This window comes from Arachis hypogaea, chromosome 20 (genome assembly GCF_003086295.3).
Source record: "Arachis hypogaea cultivar Tifrunner chromosome 20, arahy.Tifrunner.gnm2.J5K5, whole genome shotgun sequence".
Taxonomy (NCBI): domain Eukaryota; kingdom Viridiplantae; phylum Streptophyta; class Magnoliopsida; order Fabales; family Fabaceae; genus Arachis; species Arachis hypogaea.
The window spans coordinates 137,444,625-137,470,318 of record NC_092055.1 but is presented as its reverse complement, the minus strand read 5'-3'; the positions used below and the strand labels follow the sequence as shown (position 1 = coordinate 137,470,318).

The 25,694-nt window shown below is 26.7% G+C and overlaps 3 protein-coding genes across 3 annotated transcripts; all 3 read right to left on the bottom strand.

Annotated features, from left to right (window-relative positions):
* Positions 1-776: 776 nt before the first annotated feature.
* Positions 777-3,765, bottom strand: LOC112784018 (amino acid transporter AVT6A-like). The gene is made up of 5 exons (XM_025827092.3): positions 2,811-3,765; positions 2,399-2,551; positions 2,067-2,270; positions 1,509-1,977; positions 777-1,434 (listed from the first exon to the last, which is right to left on the bottom strand). The coding sequence occupies exons 1-5, from the start codon at positions 3,238-3,240 to the stop codon at positions 1,290-1,292; spliced, it is 1,401 nt and encodes a 466-aa protein (XP_025682877.1). The 5' UTR covers positions 3,241-3,765; the 3' UTR covers positions 777-1,289.
* Positions 3,766-7,878: 4,113 nt separating this feature from the next.
* On the bottom strand, positions 7,879-13,150 carry LOC112782276 (GDSL esterase/lipase 7). The gene is made up of 5 exons (XM_025824620.2): positions 12,768-13,150; positions 11,763-11,884; positions 10,488-10,739; positions 9,532-9,784; positions 7,879-8,282 (listed from the first exon to the last, which is right to left on the bottom strand). The coding sequence occupies exons 1-5, from the start codon at positions 13,018-13,020 to the stop codon at positions 8,074-8,076; spliced, it is 1,089 nt and encodes a 362-aa protein (XP_025680405.1). The 5' UTR covers positions 13,021-13,150; the 3' UTR covers positions 7,879-8,073.
* A 4,743-nt stretch (positions 13,151-17,893) lies between these two features.
* Positions 17,894-22,075, bottom strand: LOC112784175 (GDSL esterase/lipase 7). Its single transcript, XM_025827294.2, has 5 exons — positions 21,817-22,075; positions 21,412-21,533; positions 20,155-20,403; positions 18,999-19,248; positions 17,894-18,206 (listed from the first exon to the last, which is right to left on the bottom strand). The coding sequence occupies exons 1-5, from the start codon at positions 22,058-22,060 to the stop codon at positions 17,992-17,994; spliced, it is 1,080 nt and encodes a 359-aa protein (XP_025683079.1). The 5' UTR covers positions 22,061-22,075; the 3' UTR covers positions 17,894-17,991.
* Positions 22,076-25,694: the final 3,619 nt, after the last annotated feature.

The following is a 25,694-nucleotide window of genomic DNA, read 5'->3' as shown; positions in this document are numbered from 1 at the left end:
TATTAGACCTCGTGTAGATTATAATTTTCGGACAAAAAGCTTCACACTGATGTATGTAGATGAGTCTTTAAAGTGAGTAAAAAATAATCATTTTTGCTAATACTTATGAAAATTAAATTCTTATTTGATTTCACATATTAGTATAGATAAGAAAATATGGAAATTCAGTATATCTAATGAATTTATGGTAATTGTTTGGAAAAGTTGTTTCGTGGAAACTTATGATATTTTGCCTCGCCTTGGTCAATGATCAAAGTTAACATATGAAGTAAATGGTTAAATTTTTCCATGAAAAATCATCTATTTTTTAAATTGTTTTTTAAATAATTTTTTTTAATTAAATTCGTCTTTTAAAAATTTTAAGTTATTCACGTTAGTGCTTTGATTACTTCCATTACTAATGTCAAAATTTGCATTGGAGCCATACTTAAAATTACTCGTCCGTGAATGGGTTAGCCATACATTATAAAGCAATTTTAATTCAACTCCAGCAAATTTCTTTTTCTATTTCTCTCTCTTAAAATTTTCAGACTTACCTTTGTTTTGCAAATGATAGATGATGAGTTAATATGAATGCTAGATTAAAATGCTACTGATATTTTATTCGGTACTTATTTTTGTGGGATGATATCATTTACCATTTCACCTTATATTTTTGTAGAATCTTTAATTAAATCTTCACACTAAATTGAATTTCTTCTGCTGAACTGCATACTTGAAACTTTTTCCTAGATAATTGAAAGTAAACAGTATCTATTAGTAGGTTTAGATATCTTTCAACACTAATTTGATTTCAGGATCATTGTCATTTCCTTTAAAATTCACCTAAGTTTCTTCCATTCTTTCACTTAAAACAAACGGAAAAGCTCGTCTTGGTTATTTCGTAAGATCTTAATCGAGTCGAACTGATTTTGTTGAATTTCTGAAAATAAAATTTAGATGCTAGTGATTCTATTGTTAAAAAAATAATAAAAAAAAAATTTCGACTATACTACGTGTACACCAAAATCAGCCACCAGTATAAAATACATGTTAGAATATAAATACACATTAAAAATAAATTAAACTACATATGTATTTATACATAAATACATTAGTAAAACCGAATAAAATAGCACATTACATATGAAACTGAATAAAGATAGCTGGGTAACCTCTATTTTCATTCTATAATTTACCAACCCACTAAAGCCTGTGAGAAAACCCATGATTTTCACAATATATTTTTACAAATATTCACTCCTATTCTGATCCTTTCTTCTAAAACCATGAACATAATGTTGAAGAGGTCATTCACGTGAAGTTTTGCTTTTATCCTTATTCACCAAGGCAATGGCATCACTGTATATAGCCACAACATTTGAGAATACTGCCAATATGATCATCATAACCGAAAGAATCTTGTCTTGTTTGGTTGCAATGTCGTATCGATCCCTGTTCCAAAAGAAGCTATTTGATGATCAATTCATTTAAGAAGTACTAGAAAGAATTCAAAAGACCAAACTCACCTAAGAGTGACGGCAGCCGGGAAAATAAACCCTACAAAAACGGTGGCGGTTGCTCCAGTGAACTGAAAAGCGTCCCAAATGCTAGGTATTAAGGTTGCACCAAGAAATATTAGAAGAATAAGAGATAAGGTTAGTGACGTGAATCTCAAGTTATCTTGAAGCAAAGGCCTTGAAGAAGACGAAAAGATGAGGCCATCTAAGTTGATTCGCAGGGGATAGAAGACAACTGGAAAAACAAGCATGATGTGCGCGGCGTAGCTAAATCGAATGGCGTCGTTAAGCGCAGGGCCGAAAGGGATTCCAAGATCAGTGTCAAAGTTTGCTAAGACATCTTCAAGAGTTGATTCTCCAAATAGGAGGAAACCAAAGAAGCTTGTTAATAGGTACACTGAACAACACATTGCAAGGGATGTCCTTACAACTCCATGCATTTGAGAGGAGTCCTCCATTTCATTGTCTATGTTGTGAACTGCAAAGATAAGTTTCAACCATCTCTCATAATCACATATTCTAGCAATGGAATTGAGCTCTTCATAGAGATTTAAAACATATACATACCGTTGTAGTGACATATATAGGCAGTGACAAGAATAGGAGTTACAGTGAAGAGTTGGAAGAAATCTGTCAAATCATTAATAACTGGAAAGAGTCTTGGCATTCCAATGCCTCCACTTATGATCTTGAAAATTGCTATTCCCACAGCAACTACAAGAAACACAACTGCTAGTGCAATTGATAGTGCCGATGTAAAACTCAACGAATCTGCATACAGTAGTTTTACACGATCATCCAATCAGATTTATGTTCTAGATAATTTGAAAATTAGTTACTTTAGTTGATATAACAATACACAATTAGTTGTCTGCGTAAAACAGAGCAGAGTCACTCACCAATTCTCTTAAAGCTAACCAAAGGAAGAAATATAGCAAGTGTAGTAAAAATAAGAACAACTGTACGGCCTGTCCACCAATGTACACCAAACCATCCTTCAAGTATTCCATAATGGTGATCTTCACTTGAAGATGTTCCAGATAGCACATCACCTGAAATTAAATCTCATAAATAAGACATCAATAATCCATACTGAGAACAAGACAGAAAAGACAAAAACACAAAAGTTAATGTCTTTTGTTAGTGTCTTTGTATCTTTTTTGTCAAATAGATATAAAATATACTAATTCAGTATCTTTGGACACAATATCTCTGTCTATGTCATGTGCGATTTTGTGTCTCTGTGTCCCGTGATTTAAACAAATGCAACCATATATATACCAATAATAATCATGGTCTTATTATATATACCAATAATAATCATGTAAACAATAAGTATGCCAACATTGTTGATTATGACACTAATTTGAAGCACAGCTTTTCCATATCTCCCAAAGGCATCCCCCATGAGATCACCATAAGAAGTAAGGCCGCCGGCGCGTGAAAATCGGATCATGAATTCGATTGACTTGTCCGTCAAGAAAGCCATGAAAATGATAGTAATAAGGCCAGGGACCATCCCCAACACTTTGAGGGTTGCAGGCAAGGCCATGATCCCAGCACCAATAATTGTGGTTGATAAATTGAAGGTCGCACTGGCGAATGAGGATCCTTTAAAATCATCATCATCGTTATAATTTTCTTGAGATTTTGGTAACAATGGTTCATTCTCATTAGCACCAATTGCATTGCTCTTTCTTGATCTTTTCTTCACATGGTTAGGTGTTGGGCCTCCAACCATGGTTTTTCGCAATTATAAGGCTTCTTTTTCTTCCAAAATGTTCAGATGGGAATGATGATTTTAATAATAAATACGAAACAAAACACACCCAATTTTTTTTTCTTTGAAAGGATACAAAATTGAGATGACCTAAACTCTTAAACACACAAAATTTCAGTCCCAATGATCATCAATCGGCAAGGATTTAGAATCCCAAAATTTCTTTGCCAAATGAGGCGCACAATAGAAAAAAACTGAAGAGCTATTTTGGATTTTTTTTTTTCTTTTTCGTCCAAAAATCATGGAGACAAGGGAACCAAAAAATGAAATAAAGAAAAAATGGAAAAAATGAGAAGCCAGAGAAAAAGTGTATGGTGGGTATTTAATTAGTGCGTTAGTCACAGTAAATACGCGTGACATTCAGTATACTACGATGTTTAGTTTACACCCTATTAAGATCGGCATATCTCAAATGGCATAATCTTCTTATACTCACTTAAAGATTGCAAATTCGAGTCACACTCCTAATTTTAAAAAAAAAAAAAACCCGGGCATCATCGAACGAATCTAAAGATATTATATAATATAAATTTAAAAATATTATATTATTTAAGATTTAATTATCTATTTAGTGATATTTTTTAGAAGATAGTACTTTATAGCGTAATTTTGACTTTTTTTTAGTTGTCTGTGTTTAGAGATTAATTAAAAAAAGAAAACTAAAAAATATATTAAAAATAAAAATACAAAAATATAACATAAAATTATAAATAATTTTATTAATTATAATATATTAGAATATATACATAGTAAATAAATGTTGTTATACTAAAATTAAACGCAATTAAACATATTTTAGACAATTTATTTAAGGAAATATAAGATGAAGTCATAATAACAAGAGTGTTATTAAACATATTTAAATAGTCTACATTTTGAATATTTGAAACTGAAATTTATCATTATTATAATTTTTATTCGGATGTTAATTATATTTAACTATTATTTTTTAATTTAACTGAATAATAATAAGTATTAAATTTAGTTAATTAACATGATTAAAGTTTTGTATAATTGTATGTAAAACTTTATTATATTTTATATTAGAAAATTAATATTTATATAAAATTACTGACATATTATAATTACAAACAACAATATAATATAAGCTCATTTTATAATAAATTTGCATCAACTTTTATATGATATAATTATGAATAGATTTATCGATTATGTTGAGTGTGTAAGTTTAATTAAAGCACGTCAAAAAACATATAATAAATATTCAAATCGTTTCCTTAAATTTTATGTATAAATTAAATTAATTTTTAAATCTTTATTAAATTAAATCGGCCTCTAAATTAATTAGCATGAATTACATTAGTCCTTTATTAGACCACTTTTTGTTTTTATGAATGCATATGCTCACGTGGACTATTGAGTTCTGATACGTGACCTTATAACTCGGTGCATTATGAATTATAACTCGGCGTTAATTATCATTTATTCTTTGCCTGTAACTGACACTTTCATTACCAACTCAATGACCATCATTTCAATTTTAATGACCAAACGGTCATAACATGAATATCACTCATCAATTATATGCCTATAAAAGGAACTTTCTATATCTAATCTCAGGAGGCAACATGATAAGTTCTATAAGTTCTATATCATATCTTACATTCTATATTCATAGAATTATTACACACAACACATGATAACTTCTATTTCATGTTTTACATTATATATTCATAGAATTATTCTTATACCTCTTAAACACTTACTGACTTGAGCGTCGGAGTGTCTTTTGCAGATACTCACCTCCTTGTTCTCTCCTTACCAAGGTATACTTCATTCTAACGGAAAGCTTATAAATATTCATCGGCGGACGAGTTATACACCGGCCAATTTCAGCAAGAACAAATTCCATCATAAAGATGTTATTTTATTGCATCCTACATTTCCTACCTGAAATTTTAACACACCACATTAATATGGATCAAACTTAGGAAAATGAAAACGTATAGAGTTTAACTATATGTCCTAAAAGCACGAGATAATATTACAAATAAAAAAAATTGTATAAAAATATATAAACTTTAAATTTTTAATATATTTATTATTTATTTATTAAAATAAAAATTTAAAAATTTGTATTAATAATAATCTTAATATTTATCTTTTATAACATATAAATTATAATAACTAAACCCTAAAAATAAATTTAATTTAATAAAAATCCAAAAGATGAATGTGATTTACGTGTAAAACTTGAAGGACTAATTTAAACATTTATTTGTAAATAAAGATAATATCAATTTCTTCTTTTATAATGTTTATATAGTTCACCAACATTTTTACTTTTTTTATTTATATTGACAGAAAAAAAAAACATTTAAATATAGAATTTTATGTATACGGCATTACTACTTAAAACTTTTTGCCATTAATTCATTCAATTCCTACTAATTACTTAATAAAAAATATTAAAAAAAGTTGAATAACATAAAAAGTTAATTAAAAATTTATAGTATAGATGATACGCTTTAATCCTGTCGTGTGAAGAAACAATTAAACATTTTAAACTTGTTTTTTTAGATATTTGGTTCATACTCGACCCAAATTTAGAAGTAAAATTTTTTATTTGTAAATCATTCATTCGACATTGACAAAAGACAATTACAAAATCATACTAAAAGTACCATAAAATCTAACATCTAAGACACACATAATAAACCTCAAACAAAAGACATGAGAAATTGTTATATAATAGTCTTTGTTATGCTCTCATTCAACCACGAGTTTTTCAACATGTCTCCCTTCCCATTGCTATGTGTTTGTTTCCTTCACCCCTGTGTCTTCAAGAACAAATTGGCTAATCCAGTTAGCAGAGCATCTCCTCTTGATTTTACTTGTGTTAGTTCTCCTATGGTGCACCTTGCCTTGCGGTTTATACTCTTTTATAATACATTCATTTTTATTTACTCTCGTTCGAATATACCACTGACTCACAATGATTTTAATTTGTTCCCACAAACTTACCACGTAACGTCTTTGTTATATCAAATATTTTTTTATTGGCCAGTATGTAACCAGTAAAAAAAAGTGAGTCATTGGATGAAATCTCACACTAATCTCACACCATTAAAACTATTTTGATGACTATTTGATGGCTACAAATCACAAAAATTGTTAGTCCGTAGTATTTCTCTTTTTTTATTGCTACTAATCCACACAATTCATATAATAGCAAAAAAAATATCATAATCCACCTTTTTTTTGTAATTAATCTACCTTTTACTCATGTTATACACTTATTGATTGACTCGTTAGGTCCAACCCAAGTAACATTAGCCTCACCCATAACCCCATCCGGAATCTAGAAAAATATATTGATAATATAAAAGTATGTGTGCTAGAAACAACAGATAAAATAGAATTTTAGAAAAAGATCTCGGAATTATTCACCGAAATATATTATCTAATTTTACACACTAAAGACTCTGCTTTATATATGCCACGTAGTAGTTAAGAAACTAATTGACTAAGAAAATAGGTTATAACAGAAAAATCAGAAAAAATTCTATTATTGTTGCTTTTTATTTTATACGTTAATAGAATTTGTTTGTAAATATATCTTAGCTAATAACTAGTGACTTTAATACAATAAAGAATGGTCAGGAAAATGATGAGCAGCAATTTGTTATCAAGAGCAAGCTAGTTATTGCTAATAAAATTTGTTATAAATAATATTCTAATGTATTAAAAAATTATAGTAGACAAAAATTAAAGAAAAAATGAGTAAAGATTTTATAACATGTATGATTTTATTATAGATTCTTTATATTTTAAAAAATTATAATTTTTACCATTTAATCATGTATTTTAATTATTATCCAAATCATTTGATTCAATTTTATCTATTTTTTATCTATAAATTTTAGTTGCCTTATTCCATTTTGTTAATTTTGTTACCCAACAAATTCAACTTCACCTCTCTAAAAATTTCTCACTTCAAATATACTACATTATATAATTGACATGAGGAGAGAGACATGAAAATAATTACTGCCCAAAATCAAATTGAAATAAATATTTTATATTGTGCATGCTATGATTAGGGGTGGCAACGGGGCGGGTTTTTGCTCTACCCGACCTCGCCCCACCATACAACAACCCGCATAGAATCCGTCCCACTTCTACCCGCGGATAATAAAATATTGAACCTTCCTGTGGATACCCGTCCCGCCCCTACCCGCCCATATAATTATTAAAATCCAATAAATTAAATTAAATTTTAAAATTTATATAACTATCATCACATACATAACATAAATTAAAGTAAAAATTTAAATATAAAACAATATTATTAATCATTTATTAATTATTTTACATATATTATATATTAAAATTATATATATTATATATATAGCGGGGCGGGTAGGGGCAGGTATTACCTAAACCCGACCCCGCCCCGTCCCTCTCAAGAACCCGTCCCGCCAAAGACCCGCCCCGAACGGATAGAGGTGGGGTGGGTACCCGCGAGTTCGGGTGGCATTGCCATCCCTAGCTATGATGCTATTATCCTAAGTATATGTCATTCCTACATGATTTATACACATCCAATTAATTAAGGATCACAAAAAGAAAGATGCCTGAATATTAACAAGACACATTTGCTATATATTATGAAATAAATCAAATAATAGTTGCTTTATATTTCACGGTGAAATATGATTATAAATCAACGAAAAAATAATATGTAATAAGCGTTACATTGTTTTTTAATTATTCAAATTTAAACTAGAGAAAAATTAAAATCCACCCCAAAAAATGATGGGAATATTACAGTTAGAGTTGGAGGAGTTCTTGAAGGGTGAATGGTGTGAGAACAGATTTATCGGAAATCATTCGCTTTGCAATAATTGAATATGTGGCTTCTGTTGGATGAGCTCCATCCCAAAAGAATTTTGCTTCTGGATCTGAGCATGGCGTTTTTAATGGCATACACATCAAATTAAACGATGTTTCGCAACATTGGCTTCTCACATCACTAAAACCTGCAAATTAAATACATAAATCAAAGGCTAATCCGTTGCAGATCTAAACTCTATTTAAGAGTTTATTGTTGACCAATATATTACTGCATAGTGCATGCATAAGGCAGAATTCAAATTCTCGACACTTATTTAAGCGGACGAGTAAGCTGATTACTCTACTAACCCAAGTTAGTTTATTATATTTCAGAAATGTTTGGTAACCAAAGAAAATCAGCCAAAAACAGCCATAACTTGTCTTATTTAGCATTTATTAATTGTTGCAATAATTCTAAATAAGACAAATTCTGACTTTTTTTTTGTCTACCTAGCATTATATTTATAGTTATAGTTATTAGCTCATTTATACTCAAATTATTTTTATTGACCATCTCATTAACATCATTCAAAATCTCTTGAATTCCAACGTAATAGTTATCAAATTGTAAATTTGTAAAGACATAACAAAGGAAAAAAAAATACACCAATACTTTTTTCTTATTTTCGTCTTACATTTGATTTGATAGTAGTCGATTATTAGTTTTTTACTAAAAATATTGGCAGCTAAGATTCTCTAAAATAATAATGCTAAAAGTAGACTACATGTTCATTATAAAAAATTAGGTAGACACTTATATGGAGTTGTTTTTGTTTGAAGTACATAGTTAAAAATCATTTAATAAATTTTATTAAATTATCATATAATAATTTTTAATTATTAAATTCACATAAAAATAATGACATGTAAACTTTTATCAAAAAATTAATAGTATGAAAAAATTTAACATTTATTTTAAATATTAACAATAAAATTAAATCAATTAAATGATAAAATATTTTTAAAACTTTTAAAAATATTTTAGAAAAGAAAGCATAACAAGAATATATAAACATGATTAAATCACAGTTATTGTTCCTAATAACTTTTATATATAGATATCTAATGCAACCTCAAAGTCTCAAGGAAAAATTGATATAAACTATTAAAATAGCACTCAAAATTTTACGCTAACAAAAATAATCTTAAATATAATTTTTAAAAATTATTTTTTTTTATAATATAAATTTTTGAACATCATTTTAGTAATTTATCTTTTGCACAGATAATCTCATAAATTTAATATAAAAGAAAAAAATTTAATGCAACCTGTTACAATATCAAGAAAGACAACATAACAAACTTAAAAATTCATGCAGAAAAAATGAAAACTAACAAAAGCAGCCGGAATAATAAATTAAAAAAAAAAAAAGAAAAAGAAAAGAAAAGGTTTACCATATTTGGTTGGATTTAAGATGATCTCAGTGGCGGTGGCATAAATATTACCCTTAACGAAGACGGCTCCGGTAAGGGTGGAAGAGAGACGTTGAAGCATTGAAGGTAGCCTTTTGTTAAAATGTTGAACCAATGCGTTTATTTCATCAACACATGCACCTTTGTGGGGACGTGTATTTAAGTACATTGGGATGCACCCTAAGGGGCATAGATCGTTCAATATTATCTTCCTAGCTCCCAACTTGTATAGTTGCTGTCACATTCCGAGATAATTTTTTAAATAATAAATTTAAAAATTAATTATTTTTATCAATATAATAATATACAATTAAATATTTATATAAAATTTAGATAATATAAAATTAAAATTTATTTATATTTATTTATACAAATTAGTTTTTGTGATAAAATTGTTGAATCAGGAATACTAATTGAATAAGTTATTTTTATAATTAAATTTTTTTATATTATTTTTTTTAACTAATTATTATATGTTAAAAAATTGTTGAACTAATTTGATTAAACTTAGTTACTAAAATAAATTGATATATAATATCACCGTGAATGAATTATAATTGCCTATCATAAAAATTATTTGCATTTAATCTAGCAACTTATATTTATGGATATTTTAAAATTTTATATTATTACTATTTTTTTAAAAGTTTAAACTAATAAGAAGAGGAATATGAATGGTTATTTCTATCGCGTTTTTATAAGTAAGAGTTTTTTTGAATTTGTTTGTTTTTTTAATATATTTTTTTTGTTAGAGATATATTTTTTTTTATTTAATAAAGATCAAATTCTAAATTTTTCGGTTATAAAAATTTTGACATTATATTATAATATTATTTTTTTTTTAATTTAAACCGATAAAAAGAGACATACGAATAATTATTTCTATGACAAAAATGACAATAATTGTGATTGGTGACTACAATGATGAGATGACATACCTGCAATTGTTTTTCAAGGGTGTTAATGAGAAGTTCAGCAAAGGGTTCGGGTGCGTAAACAGTGGATGTGGCACTTACGCCAGTAAAAGCTCCAAGATAGTTGATGAGGTAGTCATTGTTGCCTATTGACAATAAATATATAGCTTTTGATACATGCTCAGATATCTCACTTTGGCTCATATATATGGGCAAATCCCTTGTAATTGTCATCTGAAAATTGGCAAGTTGTTCGTCCAAAGGAACCACCATTCCCTACAAAAAAAAAAGATTCTATGATATAATATTTTGACAATGGTGTTCATTAACAATGAATCAAGATCAAAGCAAAGTTTAAGAAAGTAGTCGAATAAGTAGGTTTCTGAAAATTTTGAAATGATTTATAAGTTTAGAAAAAAAAAAAATGTAATGTCAATAGAAAATAATTTTATATGTCAATCATATATCATTATGCTTGTTAGAAAGATAAGAGAGAACGATAAAAAAAAGTTTGAATGTATTCAAGTTGTGTGAAATGATACAATATAAAAAGGTATTTATAGATGTTAAGAGACATAATATCTTATAATAAATATCCATATATGTTAAATAATTCTAATAAATGCTAATTGATTCTAATATGTTCTAACATTCCTCTCAAACTGCTGCAACAGAAGCACAGAGGAAAGTTTTGCAAAAAAGCACAGACGAAACTGTCACAACGAAAGCATAGACGAAACTATTGTAAGAAAAATGTAAACGAAACTGACAAAAAAATGGGAAACTGATGAAAAGGTGGAAAATTGTAAAGAGATGATAAAATATCAGAGGATGACAAACTGTCGAAAGTGATAATGTTTGATTCATTAGACTCAAAAAGACATAAGTCAGAAAAAATAGACTAATCGGTGAGGTGAAAAAGTATTAAAAGAGTGACAAAAGATAAGAAAAAAATGACAAAGAGAAAAAATGTGAAGATACAGTATAACTATAGTGTTGTAATTCTTTGGAGGCTTTTTTTTTTTCTACAAAATATTTTCAAAAACTTGTTTAGATTTTGTTTCTTAATTTATAAAATATAAGTTTATCACAAAATTTTCAGGATCTATTTGTCTTATTACTCAAAACAACCACAAAGAATCATTCAAGAATCAATAATACTTCGGAAATCAAATCCAAATTCAAGAAAAATATGAAAAAAATATTCAGAATTTATTCCAGAAGAGAAAAAAAAAAAATATATATATATATATATATAAAGGAAAATCAAGGTCTAGCAATTTATTAATTAGTACTTACAGCTTGTGATCCAGTACATTCAACAATTCCAGCAGCACCAGATGCATAATTAATTCCGGTTAATGAAGATGGCCCTTCTTTGCTTAAGTATGGTGGAGGATATGGCAATCCCATATATTCAGCTGATCATCAAAACAAAAACACTAATTAGTAATTAGCTTATTAGGAAAGAAGAACATGCAGACTCTTATCAACATACTCAAAAAAATTATTCTAGATATTTTCTAATTCAGTGATACTAAAAAGATAATAATTTAAAGTTATCTTATTTAATTTAATATCTATAATTTTATGCATATAATATCTACAATTATATATTTATTACTTCTAATATTATGAATTTATTTCAGAAATTATTAATGAATATAAAATAGAATAAAATATTTTTTCTTTGAAATTTGGTAAAAAATTTTAAAAATATTTCTAAATTTTATTTTGTTTTAATTTTGTCCCAAAAATTTTCAATTTCCATCGAATATATCCTTGATAGCTAAATTTTCAAAAAAATAAAACCAATCTAACAATGATGTATAAAAATTATACTTGATTTGTTTGTATGTGTTAAAGATTGTTCTTATGAAATTGTTATTTAATTGATCCTAAATTTTTTTAAAAATTAACAGTCACTAGTATATTTGATATAAATTAAAAAAATTTAAAATAAAATTAAAATAAAATAAAACTTAACAATCAATTGTTATATTGTAGGACAAAATATTATTTTTTGATATATTAGTATTCTCCTGTACATGGAATAATTTTTTTTAATTAATCTATCATCTATTTTGATATTGTTAAACACAGAAATGGTTAGAGAGGAAGAGTATGAAAATTCTCTCAAAAGAAAATAATATATATTATTACTATCACCAAAAAAAAAAACACTTAAAGATACATAAAAATTAAAATAAAAAGAATCATGCAACAAAAAATGGGGCAAATGTACAACAACAATAATAATAATACAAACAAAACAATTAATTAATGTGATAAGGAAAAAAAAACCTAAAAAGTCGACAAGGTTTCTTCCATTAGAAAATCTTCCAGTGGGGCCCGCAAAGAAATTAGAACCATAAGGATAGTAATTTGATTTTGCTACATCAGGGATCCAATTGTTGTTACCATTATCAACCAATGAGTCACCAAACACATACAATGCAGGTGCAAGGGGTTGTGTACAGTAGATTGTGGCGAAAAGATTTGAGATCAAAACAAACAACAAAGCAAACATAGTGTTTGATTTCATCATCTTTTCCATTTTCTTGTCTCCCCTCCTTCCAACAAATAAGAATAGGGTGACAGGAAAATGAAAAGTTAAAAAAAAAATAAAAAATTAAAAAGTAAAAGAATAAGAACTTAAAATTTGTGTTTGCAATTGGATTAATAATTCCCTGAAAGTTTGTAGAATTTATAGTAACAAAATATGGCGCATTTTATGGCCTTCATGACAAGTACTATGAATAAATTAACTATGATGAGTAACGGATATTTCGAGTTTTATCTTTTTAGGTGTGTTTTGACTTTTGAACCAAAAAATAAATGGATAGATGAAGGTCGCAAATTACAACTGTGTCTCTTCCTATGTTTGAGAAATGCTCACTCAATAGCAAATATTTAATGTTTTTATTTATAGAAAAGAAAATTGTTCTTCATAAAAATTATTAATAGGTTAACACTTGTCAGGAGATTACCTTTTAGAAACATATTCTACACACATGATGAATTACTTCCATCAATGTTCCATACAATATGTGAGGAGAATCCTTATATAGAAATTGATTAGAAACGTTCCAAATGCATTTGATTCAAGTTTCAACAGAGATGATTTCTGTTAAGAGCGTACTTTACAATGACTATTAACAAAAATTAAGACGAATTAGTCATTATTGTCTATTAGTTTTTATATATTTGTCAAAATTAGTATTTACTCGTGGATAATTTTATGTTATTTTGTTAAGAATAAAAATTACAATAATTTAAATTTTGAAGGTTCTAATTTTAAATGGAATACTGTAATTCAAAGTCGTCAACAATAAATATCTTGTTGAAAATAAATAAGTAAGTTTTTGATAATATTTATGTATTTAAAATATATTTTCATTATGTTAATGTGTTATGATTTATGTAACACCCTATCATATAAAATTTTATACTATAGTCATAAAACTGAAATAGCGATATATTACGACCTTTAAAATAAAATGTATATACGTAGAATAGTTGAAAGAATGTAATATACGAGGAGCTTTGAAAGAATAGCTAAAGCAAAATCACCAAATTTAAAAGTGCAATGCTCAAGATGTAAGATTACTTGCGTACGAAGAAATTAATATAAACATACAGAAGGTAAGAGCAGAGAGTCAAGAGTACAAAATAACAATCTTCTAATTCAACCTGCGAAACTAAGGCTGGTCGGAGAATATTTACATACGTAGATATACTTAACCCAAAACCCAAAATACATATACATACTACAAAATAAATCCTGGTTCTCCATAAACCTCTAAGAGATGCAAAATAAAACAAGTTATCAGGAAAGTTTTATATATATATATATATATATATATATATATATATATATATATATATATATATATATATATATATATATATATATCAAAGTAAAGCCCCAAAAATCCACTTCGCTGCAGAACTTCAGACGCCTAGCGAGGTGCATCTTGAACTGCATCTGAAAAATAACAATATCGTATGGGATGAGGACCGGGAGTTCTCAGCATGGTAAAAGTGCCACGTACATAAGATATAAGGTCCTGGAAATGCTAGAGGCAATCCTAGAACGCCGATACTCTAATTATAAAACTTAAAGAACTAAAACAGAAACCATGAATCAGGGTAGTTCTCTAAGGCTTTCTAAACTTAACTAATTCCTTAAATCTAACTAAAATTTAACTAGAACCCTAAATCTCTCCGCCTTCCCTCCGTTCCTCCATCTCCGGTGAAATTACAAAGACAAACAAACAGACAATGGCAAACACACGTAGAATACAAGTAATATAGATAGTAAATATAACAAATAGCATATTATAATCACTTAGGCAATCCCAATTAATGCACAAGCAAGCAATTCAAACAATATGCATATGATGCATGCTTGTTCTATGGCTGATGAGTCTCATCTATCGGTTATCAAGCTAACCCGACAAGTTCGGCTGCTAAACCCTGAAATGTCCCCCGACGCGCATCCCAAGAGTCTATGCATAGCTTTTTCTCATATATATATATATATATATATATATAATTGCTCGATGGGGGTTAACCTTCCCGGGAATTTATAAGTGCCCGTCACCTCTTACGTCGTAGGGTCAACAGAGTATCGAGTTTTAACCTGGAATACGTGGTGGCAAGCTACGGTACTTTACCCAAAGAAACTCGTATCTCAGATAATCATTCCATATTCATTCATAAACATTTCATAATCATTCATTATTGCCATAACATCACTTGTACATCATATAATTGCATTTTTACACATAACTCATCATAACTCGAAGTAAGTGGGGGCGAAATCACAACCCTTGCGTCTACCCGGAGAGCCTCTATACTAACCAACCTGGAGCAAGTGGGGGCAAAACCACAACCCTTGTATCTACTCAGGAAGTACGTTCTCATATGCTCAAGAGGAACAAAGAAGGGGATCCTAACCTCCCACAATCTCGTTGGGGGCGATTTTACAATACCAGGAGGAACAAGGAAGGGGATCCTCACCTTCCACCATCTCCTGGGGTCGCACTTTCAAGAAAGAGTACTCAGATGTAACATTTATTCCTTTCTTTAACCAGTTTCATAATTTAAGTAGTATATATATATACATATACATATGCACCCTACCTCCTCATACCTAAATCATCACTTTTCAAACTTTCTTCATCTTCAAGTTACCACCTATTCCTAGATTCATCTTATTACTAGGCATACTACTACGATCTAGGGTTAAAAGAATGAAAATAGAGGTTTAGAGGTTTGAAATTAAGATTTAAAGCACAAAATCCAAGTTCGATGAAACAGGGCCCATGCGTACGCATATACGCTGGACAGAATCAACCGTTCGCGTATCAAGCCCCATGCTCGCGTACGCATAAGTATATATCTTTTTGTCCATGATGCGTACACATACACATTCCCACGTACACATACATGCCAGACAGAGACGACCCTTCGCGTACGGAGGGGTATGCATACGCATGCAACGCAGAACAGTCAAAAACGGTTAAGTCTGCAGAATTTCAACTTTACATACTAAACTTTTGACGCGCATAACTTTCTCATTTAAAATATTTTTCGCCCATTCTTCAAGCGGCGTAAACTTCACGAACCCAATTTTCATATAAAATAAATTTAAAACAATTTGAGAGTCAGGAAGCCAAGTTATGACTCACCAAAGTTCGACCAAAAACTAGTTTTTCACAAAATCTTCCAAACATCTGTTTTTACAAAATATAAGTTACTAGCCATATTCACTCAACAATATCTTGGACCAAATCTTACCAAAATCATAACAACACAGCCCCCACACCCTACCATAACTAGTCATACCTCAATTGTACATAATTTCATACATAAATTTCCTCAATTAGCCAACAAAATTATCATATATCACCACTTACTCATATATATCCATATCAACATGTCAATCTTAGTTAACTCATCACTTAGAATCTTAATTTCATCATAAATAATAATCACCCAATAATTACTCAATTCATATAAACAAATATCATCAAAGGTACTAAGCAATTAACATTCTCATTCATTCACACTTATCCTAAGGTTATCTAACCTAAGTTTTCACAAGACATTATATATTAAATACGAGAAACCTAAACTATACCTTGGCCGATTTTCTCGTATAACCCAAGGCAAGCCACTTAGGCAAGAAGCAAGCCCTCAACACCGATTTCAGCAACTAGCACCAAAACCTAAACTTCCAATTGAGCTTTCAACATATCCAATTGCTTCATATCACTTATATACAAACACCTTATCCAAGCGCCATATAAGTAAGAGTGAATGTTTTCCTCAAACTAATTGGACATTTACAATGTACTGAGTTTTGTAGAGTTTGTCACTATGGACGCATGGTCGCAAACGGCGACCGAAGCTCGGAGCGAGAAGTTATGTGGATATAATCTTGGGCCCGTTTGATATAATCTTGGGTCAAATTCTTTAAAATTAGCGTCAAAATTCTTATTTTAATTAGTTATGTCCAATTAAACTATAAAATTTGTATTTTTAATTTTTTTATTAAAAATTAATTTAATGATTAATTATTCACTAATTTTACGAGTTTACAATTTACAGTTTTGTGAAATTATTCATTGTAGATCTAACTAACTACCTATCTATAATTCAAATTTTAGACTTGAATAATGAAATTTGTAACATGGAGCATGTTATACATAGCTACTGCTTTTCTGATTAAGTTGGTGAAACGTATTAGGTTGTGAATCAACTTTCAAAACCCTTTGTATAAAATTTAGAGCAAAGTTGAGATGCTAAAAAACTTGTGCATGCTCTTATTATTTCAGGTGTTTTTGTGATGGTCCAATGATATAAATTCTTACTTCAAACTTCATGGTTTTATTTTTTATGGCGATATCAAAGGGATACAATCACAAATCCTATAATATCTATGTATGCTTCTCCTTATTTTATGTCGAATATATAATGAACAATCTAAAAATAATAATATAGGACATATTCACTATGTTTGATGATGCTAGTAAGAATATAATTAGCCATTTAGTAGTTAAGATTTAATTATTCTGTTAATCTTTATATTTTTATTAAATTTTTATTTAGGTTTCTATTTTTAAAATGTTTGTAAGATCCCTGCATCATATATAATTTTACAATTACATCTTTATCATTCAAAAAGGATTTAATTTAATAGAGTATTCTTAATTAAAAAATATTCTTTAATACTCATATTGAAGGATAGTGACTGCTTGGAACTATAAAAAAAAAAGTATAATAATAAAAGTATATTTTTTAATATTTTTTATAACGTTAAACATTAAAAAAATCTAATTACAAAATAATATATAATGCAGGATATAACTACATATGTTTTAAAAATAAAGACTTAATTATAAATTTAATAATATAGAATCTAACAGAATAATTAAATATTTATTTAATTTATATCATAAAAATTAAACATTATTAAGGATAAGAGAAATTAAAGTACATGATATCTCTCACAATTAAGTTACAATTTGACAAGCTCTTGAATATTGAGTGGTGTACAGACCTTATTACCATTTAGACATGCAGAAGCTATGTAAGAATACATTGCCTCTGTAAGATGATAACCATCCCAAAAGAAATGTTCAAATGGGTTCATGCATGGTTTTGTCAATGGGATACAAGCTGCAGTTCCATTTTCCCAAGCATTGCAACATGGACTTTTTGCATCCGTTAGACCTGCAACATAGTGGTACTAGTTTGGATTAATTTCTTAAAACAAGGTTCTATTTATTTAAATGTTTCTATCAAAATAATTTTTTATTATTCTGGAAAAAATAATTTATTTTTATAATAGAATCACAAAATTAAATATGCAACATTTATATGATTTTTGTTTCGTTTTTTTTTCTGAATTTGTAATAGAAAATATTAAGAAGACAATATTTTATTAGAATTTGGGATTTATAAGATAATTTTTAGTATTTAAATTTAATCAGGTATTATTAAAAATAATAATTTTTGTTGGTCATGTAATATTAATTTGTTGATCAAGTACTATACGGATGAATTTAAAAAAAATGACATTAATAATTGTGATTTCTAATGGTTAATACTTTTAGTTATTTAATCAATGTTGTACATCAAAACAAATTTGAGGTGATAATTAAGGTAAATTGTTTTCAAATGCCATACATATGAAATTAACGAAAATATTTGGTAACCAAAGAAAATCAGCCAAAAACAGCTATAACTTGCTTTATTTAGCATTCATTAATTGTTGTGACAATTAATAAATATTAAATAAAGTAAGTTTTAGTTGTATTTTTTGTCTACCTAACATTACCCTGAAATTAAATATATAGGACCTGACATATATATATATATATATATATATATATATATATATATATATATATATATATATATATATATATATATATAATATTAAAATTCTAAATATTAAATTCTGCAAATAACACAATTGCATAATGTACAAGTTTTAAATAGTAAATAATGTGTTTGATTTACCATAAGTGGAAGGATTTGTGAATGCATCAAGTATGGAATAGGCATGACCAAGAACAAAGGAGGAGTGTGGAAGAGTGAATGTGAGATTGCTTAGCAATGAAGGAAGCCTCTGATTGAAGTATGACACAATTTGGTTTGTTTCCTCCAAGCAATCACCTTTGTGTAATTGTGTTTTTGAGATTGGTGGGGTGCACCCTATTGGTCCAATTCCAAACATCACTATCTTCCTAGCTCCCAACTTGTACAATCTCTACATATACATACTTAACATTTTTAGGGATTTGCTAACCATCAAAGATCTTAATTAATTAATATAGAAAATCTATTTTGAAAAGTTCAAATTTTGAAGTTTTAATACATTCATATAATTAGGAGCCTTTACAATATATATTTTTTTTTAAAAACTTAAGATTTTCCAATAAAGTAACCTTTACAAAGTCCACATTTTATTATCAAAGAATTGTGAAAAATTAGGAAGAAATTACCTGAGAACTAATAAAATAAATATAAAAATATACTATTTATACATTAAAATTAGCCATCGTGTATTTATATACAAATATATATATAGTTTAGTTTATTTTTAACGTGCATTTTATATTTTAATATGTATTCTATTCTGATAACTAATTTTAGTAATTGATCTTAATATAAACCTAGTATAATTGAAAAAAGTACCTATATATTGTCTTGAAAATATTCTTAATAACCAATATCATCATAAACACAAAGTAAAGTAAAAATGATGTAGAAAATTTTAATATACTAAAATTTTAAAAGGTAATCAATTCTTCTTTCATATCTAATTTGATCATTGTCCATTCCTCTAAAAGAAGATTACACAACACCTAACAAAACAAAAATAATGAAACAACCTCCAATTATTCATTCTTTGAGAGACATCAATAATCATTTTAGGATAATGGAGAAAAGAAATCAGAACACAACATTTTATCTGATCTAATTATTTTTATTCTTTTTTTTTCTACTTCTTTTATTTATATTTTAAAAGAATATTCCAAACAAAATTTCATAGGATGCATTTAGTTTGCGTTTTTATTTTTAATATTTTTTATTTTTTAAATTAAAAAAAAAAGTAAAAATAAGAGATAAAAATAAAAAATAAAAATACAAACCAAATACACGGATACTCAACCTGAAATTGTTCGGAGAGCTTGTGAATGAGGAGTTGAGCAAAGATGCGAGGCTGGTAGAGCTTGCTAGTGTCATAATACTTGGTTGCAAGGTAGTTGTTGATATAGTCATTGCTCCCCACAGCAACTAAGTATATAGACTTTGATAAATGATCATATACCTCTTTTCTGTTTTTTAGCTTCTCAGCCAAATTTGTCTCAACTGTCCTTTCAAATAAGTTTATTTGTTCACTCAAAGTTATACATTTTCCCTACAAAATCAGACAGTGTATATAGCATTTTTGATTAGTAATATCCAAGAACTAGTGTCGTAATATCACTTCTTCTAAAAGTTTAAGTTATAAAAATAAAGATACATAAATAGTTATATCTTTAAATTTGTGTGAATTTTTTTATATATATTTTTTTATTTTTATCTTATACTAATTTTTTTTCTTTTGAAGCTTAACAAAGATCGAATTCTAAATCTTTCACTCATTGAAGTTCCAACATGATATTACTTTTTTCAAAAAATTAAACTGATCAAATGAAACACGTGGATAATTATATATCTCTAAAATAGTAATAATAAGTTTTGCCATAACTACCTTAATATGTCACCAATAGAAACTAATTATGACATTGGATAATGACAATATAATAATGTCAAAATTTTGAGATTTTTACGTAAAATCAAAAGAATAAATTAAATACATACAATTATAATAAAATTTAAATTATAAAATCGTTAAACATAATATAAATTTTATAAAATCACTTGATTAATTCAAAATTGTAAAATTAAAAAATTTTAATATATAACTCAATAGTATATATATATATATATATATATATATATATATATATATATATATATATATATATATATATATTATTAATTAGCTATATAGTATCACGGTTGCTGTTCCACTTATAAATTCATGTTTGGCCATATGAACAATATTCTCGATTAACATAAACATATTATATAACTCAAAAATGACATATACATATATATTAAAATAAGTCATAGTATATTATTTATATATTTATGTATAAATATTTATATTATTTAATTTATTTTAAATATATTTTATATTTTAACATATATTTTATATTAGTAACTAATTTTAATATACACTTAACATAGTTAAATATAACTAATATAGAGTAAGAATGAAAAGAATTAACAAGCATGTGATTAAAATACGTAAAAATATATGGTCACAGATATAAAATCAAAATTAGAAGGAAGATCAGATTCAGTCGCATATACTTACAAGTATATTACCAGTCTCTGGCAGAATTCCACAAGAACCGGATGCATAATTGATTCCAGATAATGATATTCCACCTTTTAAGCTCAAGTATGGTGGAGGATATGGCAATCCAAGATATTCAGCTGATCATCATCATCAAAACAAAAACTCAAATTAAGAAAATAGAAACTCTTTATTTCCATTCTCTTTTTTTAAAAAAAATAATACGAATGTCCAAAATTTTTTATGAATAAAAAAATTAATTATCAAATTAGTAACCACATATTTGTGTGTATTTATTTATATGTTTGTTTAAAAAATAATCAGTCACCAGATAAAAAAATATTTCACAACAAAATAATAAAATAATTTGTCATTTTAATTTATCGGAAATTAATTTGTTTAATATTGTGCTAAAAAAAACACCTATAAAATCTGCAACAGTTCTTCCATTAGTGAATCTTCCGGTAGGACCAATAGCAAAATTAGAACCATAAGGCAAATAATTTGCTTTTGCAATAGTTGGGAGAAAATTGTTATTGCCACTATCCAATAAGGAGTCTCCAAATAAATACAATGCAGGTGCAAGGGGTACTATGCTACCGCATATTATTATTGGGGAAATTAAATACACAAAAATGAACAACAACAAGCTCATAATAATATTCATTATTTCTCATTGCAAAAAACAACTAGAATTTCCATGCATATATATATAGAGAGAAGCTAAGGAAAAGTGTGATGAAGAAAGAAACGTATATCTATATTATTATTTTGAACTATTATGCTACATGTATACTAAAATCAATTATTATTATAAAATATATATTAAAATATAAAATATATTTTAAAATAAATTAAAGGTCAAAGATTTATTTGTCTTTTTCTTAAATATAGAGAAAAAGATAAATAGATCCCTCACCTTTTACTCTACGAATATTTTTGTTTCTGACCATTAAAAAATATTTTTAAGTCCCTAACCTTCACAAAATTTGGATGAATCCGTCTCTGATTGAGGCATTTAGACGGAGGGATTAATCCGTCCAAGTTTTGTGAAGGTCAAGAACTTAAAAATAAATTTCAATGGTCAAAAATAAAAATGTCTGCGGAATAAAAGGTCAAAAACTTATTTATTTTTTCTCAATTATATATTTATACAAAAATATGTTATGATTAATTTTAAAGAACGATTTTAGTATACACGTAATATTTTTGTATATTGAATGGATTTAGACCAAGCACGTGGAAAATAAAGGGGGCCTCTCAACGGGGGATGCTCTTCTTATGATCGAATCATGAGCCATGGACAGATTAAATGCATATGTAAATGATCATATGCTCATATCTATATATATATACCAAACCACAAGATTTGGCACCGTTTAATACATTATTAGTAGTATGATGATTTTTTCTTTTAGAGTAATTATCAATTAATTTTTGGTGTTTTTAAAATTTGATACTCTCTAATACTTTAAATTTTAAAATATATAAAACAGTTATTAATAATTATTGTTATTAGACAATATAATCTTCATTTAATTTGATCTTTTAATCACTAACAATAACTATTGACGTAGAATACTAATTCACATATATGATCGTTAAGTATTAATGTGTGTGAACTGAATAAATTATTAGTCCTCAAGTGAAATATAAAATAGTCACTAATTAAAATTTTTAAAAATTTTAAAACAGTTATATTTTAGTAGATAATCAAGTTAAAATTTGAAAATAAATCCATATGTATCTTTTATTATGTAATATATTAATTTAATTTAATTTAATTTATGGATACTGAATTCCAAGATTATTCTTTAATGATAAAAAAAGAATGAGCTAAATTATTTTAAGATATTCAAATAAATTTTTTTCACAAAAACAACTGAAAATAAATATTTATGTAAATGTTTATGAAGGTAATATTTTAAAATTTGCATGCATTGAGAACCAAGTTATCTATGAGATCAAATTTGCAAGCTTTGATCAACTACAAGGTCAATAATATGAATCATTTACAAAATTTTAATATAAAGCTTTAATCTATTGAGAACTGTGTTTTATGTAATAAGGATGTTGAGTAGATTCATCACTTGTTTTTTTACTGTGATTTTGCTTGACAGGTGTGGAGTGCATGGATATCTGTATTTGGCCGGTACTGGACTTTTTCGGAATTAGTGAAGGACCATTTCTTAAGTTGGATAGATGAGCTACGAAGAAAAGACGATCGAAAGCAGCGGTTGAGGTGTTTCTGTGCGGTCATTTGGCACATCTGGATGGAGCGAAATAGGCGGGTATTTCACAATGACCATCCTTAGCTGCGACGAGTGGATATGTGTGTATCCCTAGGGTTGTTGATGGCTATGTCGGAGATGACGTGGGGTTTTTGTCTTCTTGGTTTAGGAGTTTGTTAGTTGCCTGTTGTTTTGTGTTGTTTGATGCTGTATGCTCCACCTTAGTGTGTTGAGCTCTTTTACTTTTAAAAAAATACTTTGCAACACTTAAAAAATGAATATCTTTGACAAATCCAAGTGTTTTATTTATGATTTTGAAAAAGTTTTAGAATTTATTGGTTGTAATGTTGAATAAAATAGACTTACAGTTAAAATTATTTATGCTACTACACTATTAGCAATTATGTTAAAAAAATAGACTATTTAATAATTTAAAAATATTTTTTTATGTTTACTTAGTGTCAATATCTTAAAAATTTAGGTACATAAATAATGACCTTAACTTCATAATACAATAACTTATTAAATTTAGTTATTATTATTATTATTATTATTATTATTATTATTATTATTATTATTATTATTATTATTATTATTATTATTATTCCTACATCACTTCGATGTAAGTATTATAGTTTAATGATTAAGTTAAATAATATTATTTTTTATGATATTTTAGTATTAATAAATAAAATTATCTTTTAATATATATTTTTTATTGTTATTTATATTTTTTATTTATTATATATTTTTTGGAGTATTTTATTATTCTGATTAATAAAATTATTATAAGACATTGATTTTTAAAAAAAAATTAAAAATATTTAAAGACATTGTTTTAAAAAATTTTATAATTTTTGAGAGATTATTTTTAGATTTTTAAATTTTTTGAGAATTATTTTATATTTTATTCTGAAAAATAATTTATTCAATCTATATATATAAACACTTAATGATTACATATATAAATTAATATTTTATGTCAGAGTTATTATTAGTAACTAATAATACATTAAGTTGAAAAGAAATTATATTATTTGATAAAGATAAATATTAAAAATTATTTTATGTATTTTAAAATTTTAAAATTAAAATATTTAATTTAAAAATTTTAAAGACTAATTTAGACAATTATTTTAGGAGAGAATTAGCATATTGAAAATTGGATGGATAAATTTTATTAGATGATGAGTGATCAGGTTGTTAAGTTCAAATTCTAGAAATTCCTTTTTGTAAATAGACCGTACCGTATTATTTATTATCCTAGATTGTAGGGGCTTAGAATTTTTTTGAGAGAAGTGTTAGGAGGTTAGTAGATTTTGTGATTTGTAGCTATTAATTAATTATTATTTATATTTATATTTTTAATGGTATAAGATTATATTTAATGGTATGAGATTATTTATTTTTTTTTGTTGATTAAGTATGGTAATATTTTAATAAAAGTGTTAATCCCTAAATTTTCTAGTCACCAAAAAAAAAATCCCTAAATTTTCTTTTTTTAAATCTATTCTTTTGTCTAGTTTTTTTTTTCCGAATACTCTTTAGTATAGTTTACAATATAATAAAATATATATCTATGCTTTCCTTGCTTTAAAGAAAATTTTTATTTAACATACTATACTCTTTCTATTTTGAAATATCTATTTAAATTTCGAAAAAACTATATTCTATAATCTTAAAATTTGAGAATAATTTCAATTTTTTCTCTTTTCAATAATTTTTTTAAAAATTTGTAAAAGAAAAAATATATTGTTTAATTTTTTTAAATCCTAAAAAAATTGAAAATAAAAATAAATAATATTTTTTTCAAAAAAATTAAATGAACCCCTAATTTTAGATACATTATTAAATTTATCGTAAAAAAGTAGCCTTCTTAAATTATTTATTTCTTATAGTCACCAAAAAAATATTTATTTCTTATACTTATTATCTCACGTTCATTTAATAGGATTATTAATAAAAATATTAATTAATATTATTTAGCTTTCTTGAAAAAATGATATATAGTATTAGTTAAAAAAATAGCTAAATATTATTAGATAGAAATTTTGATAAAGTTTTCTATAA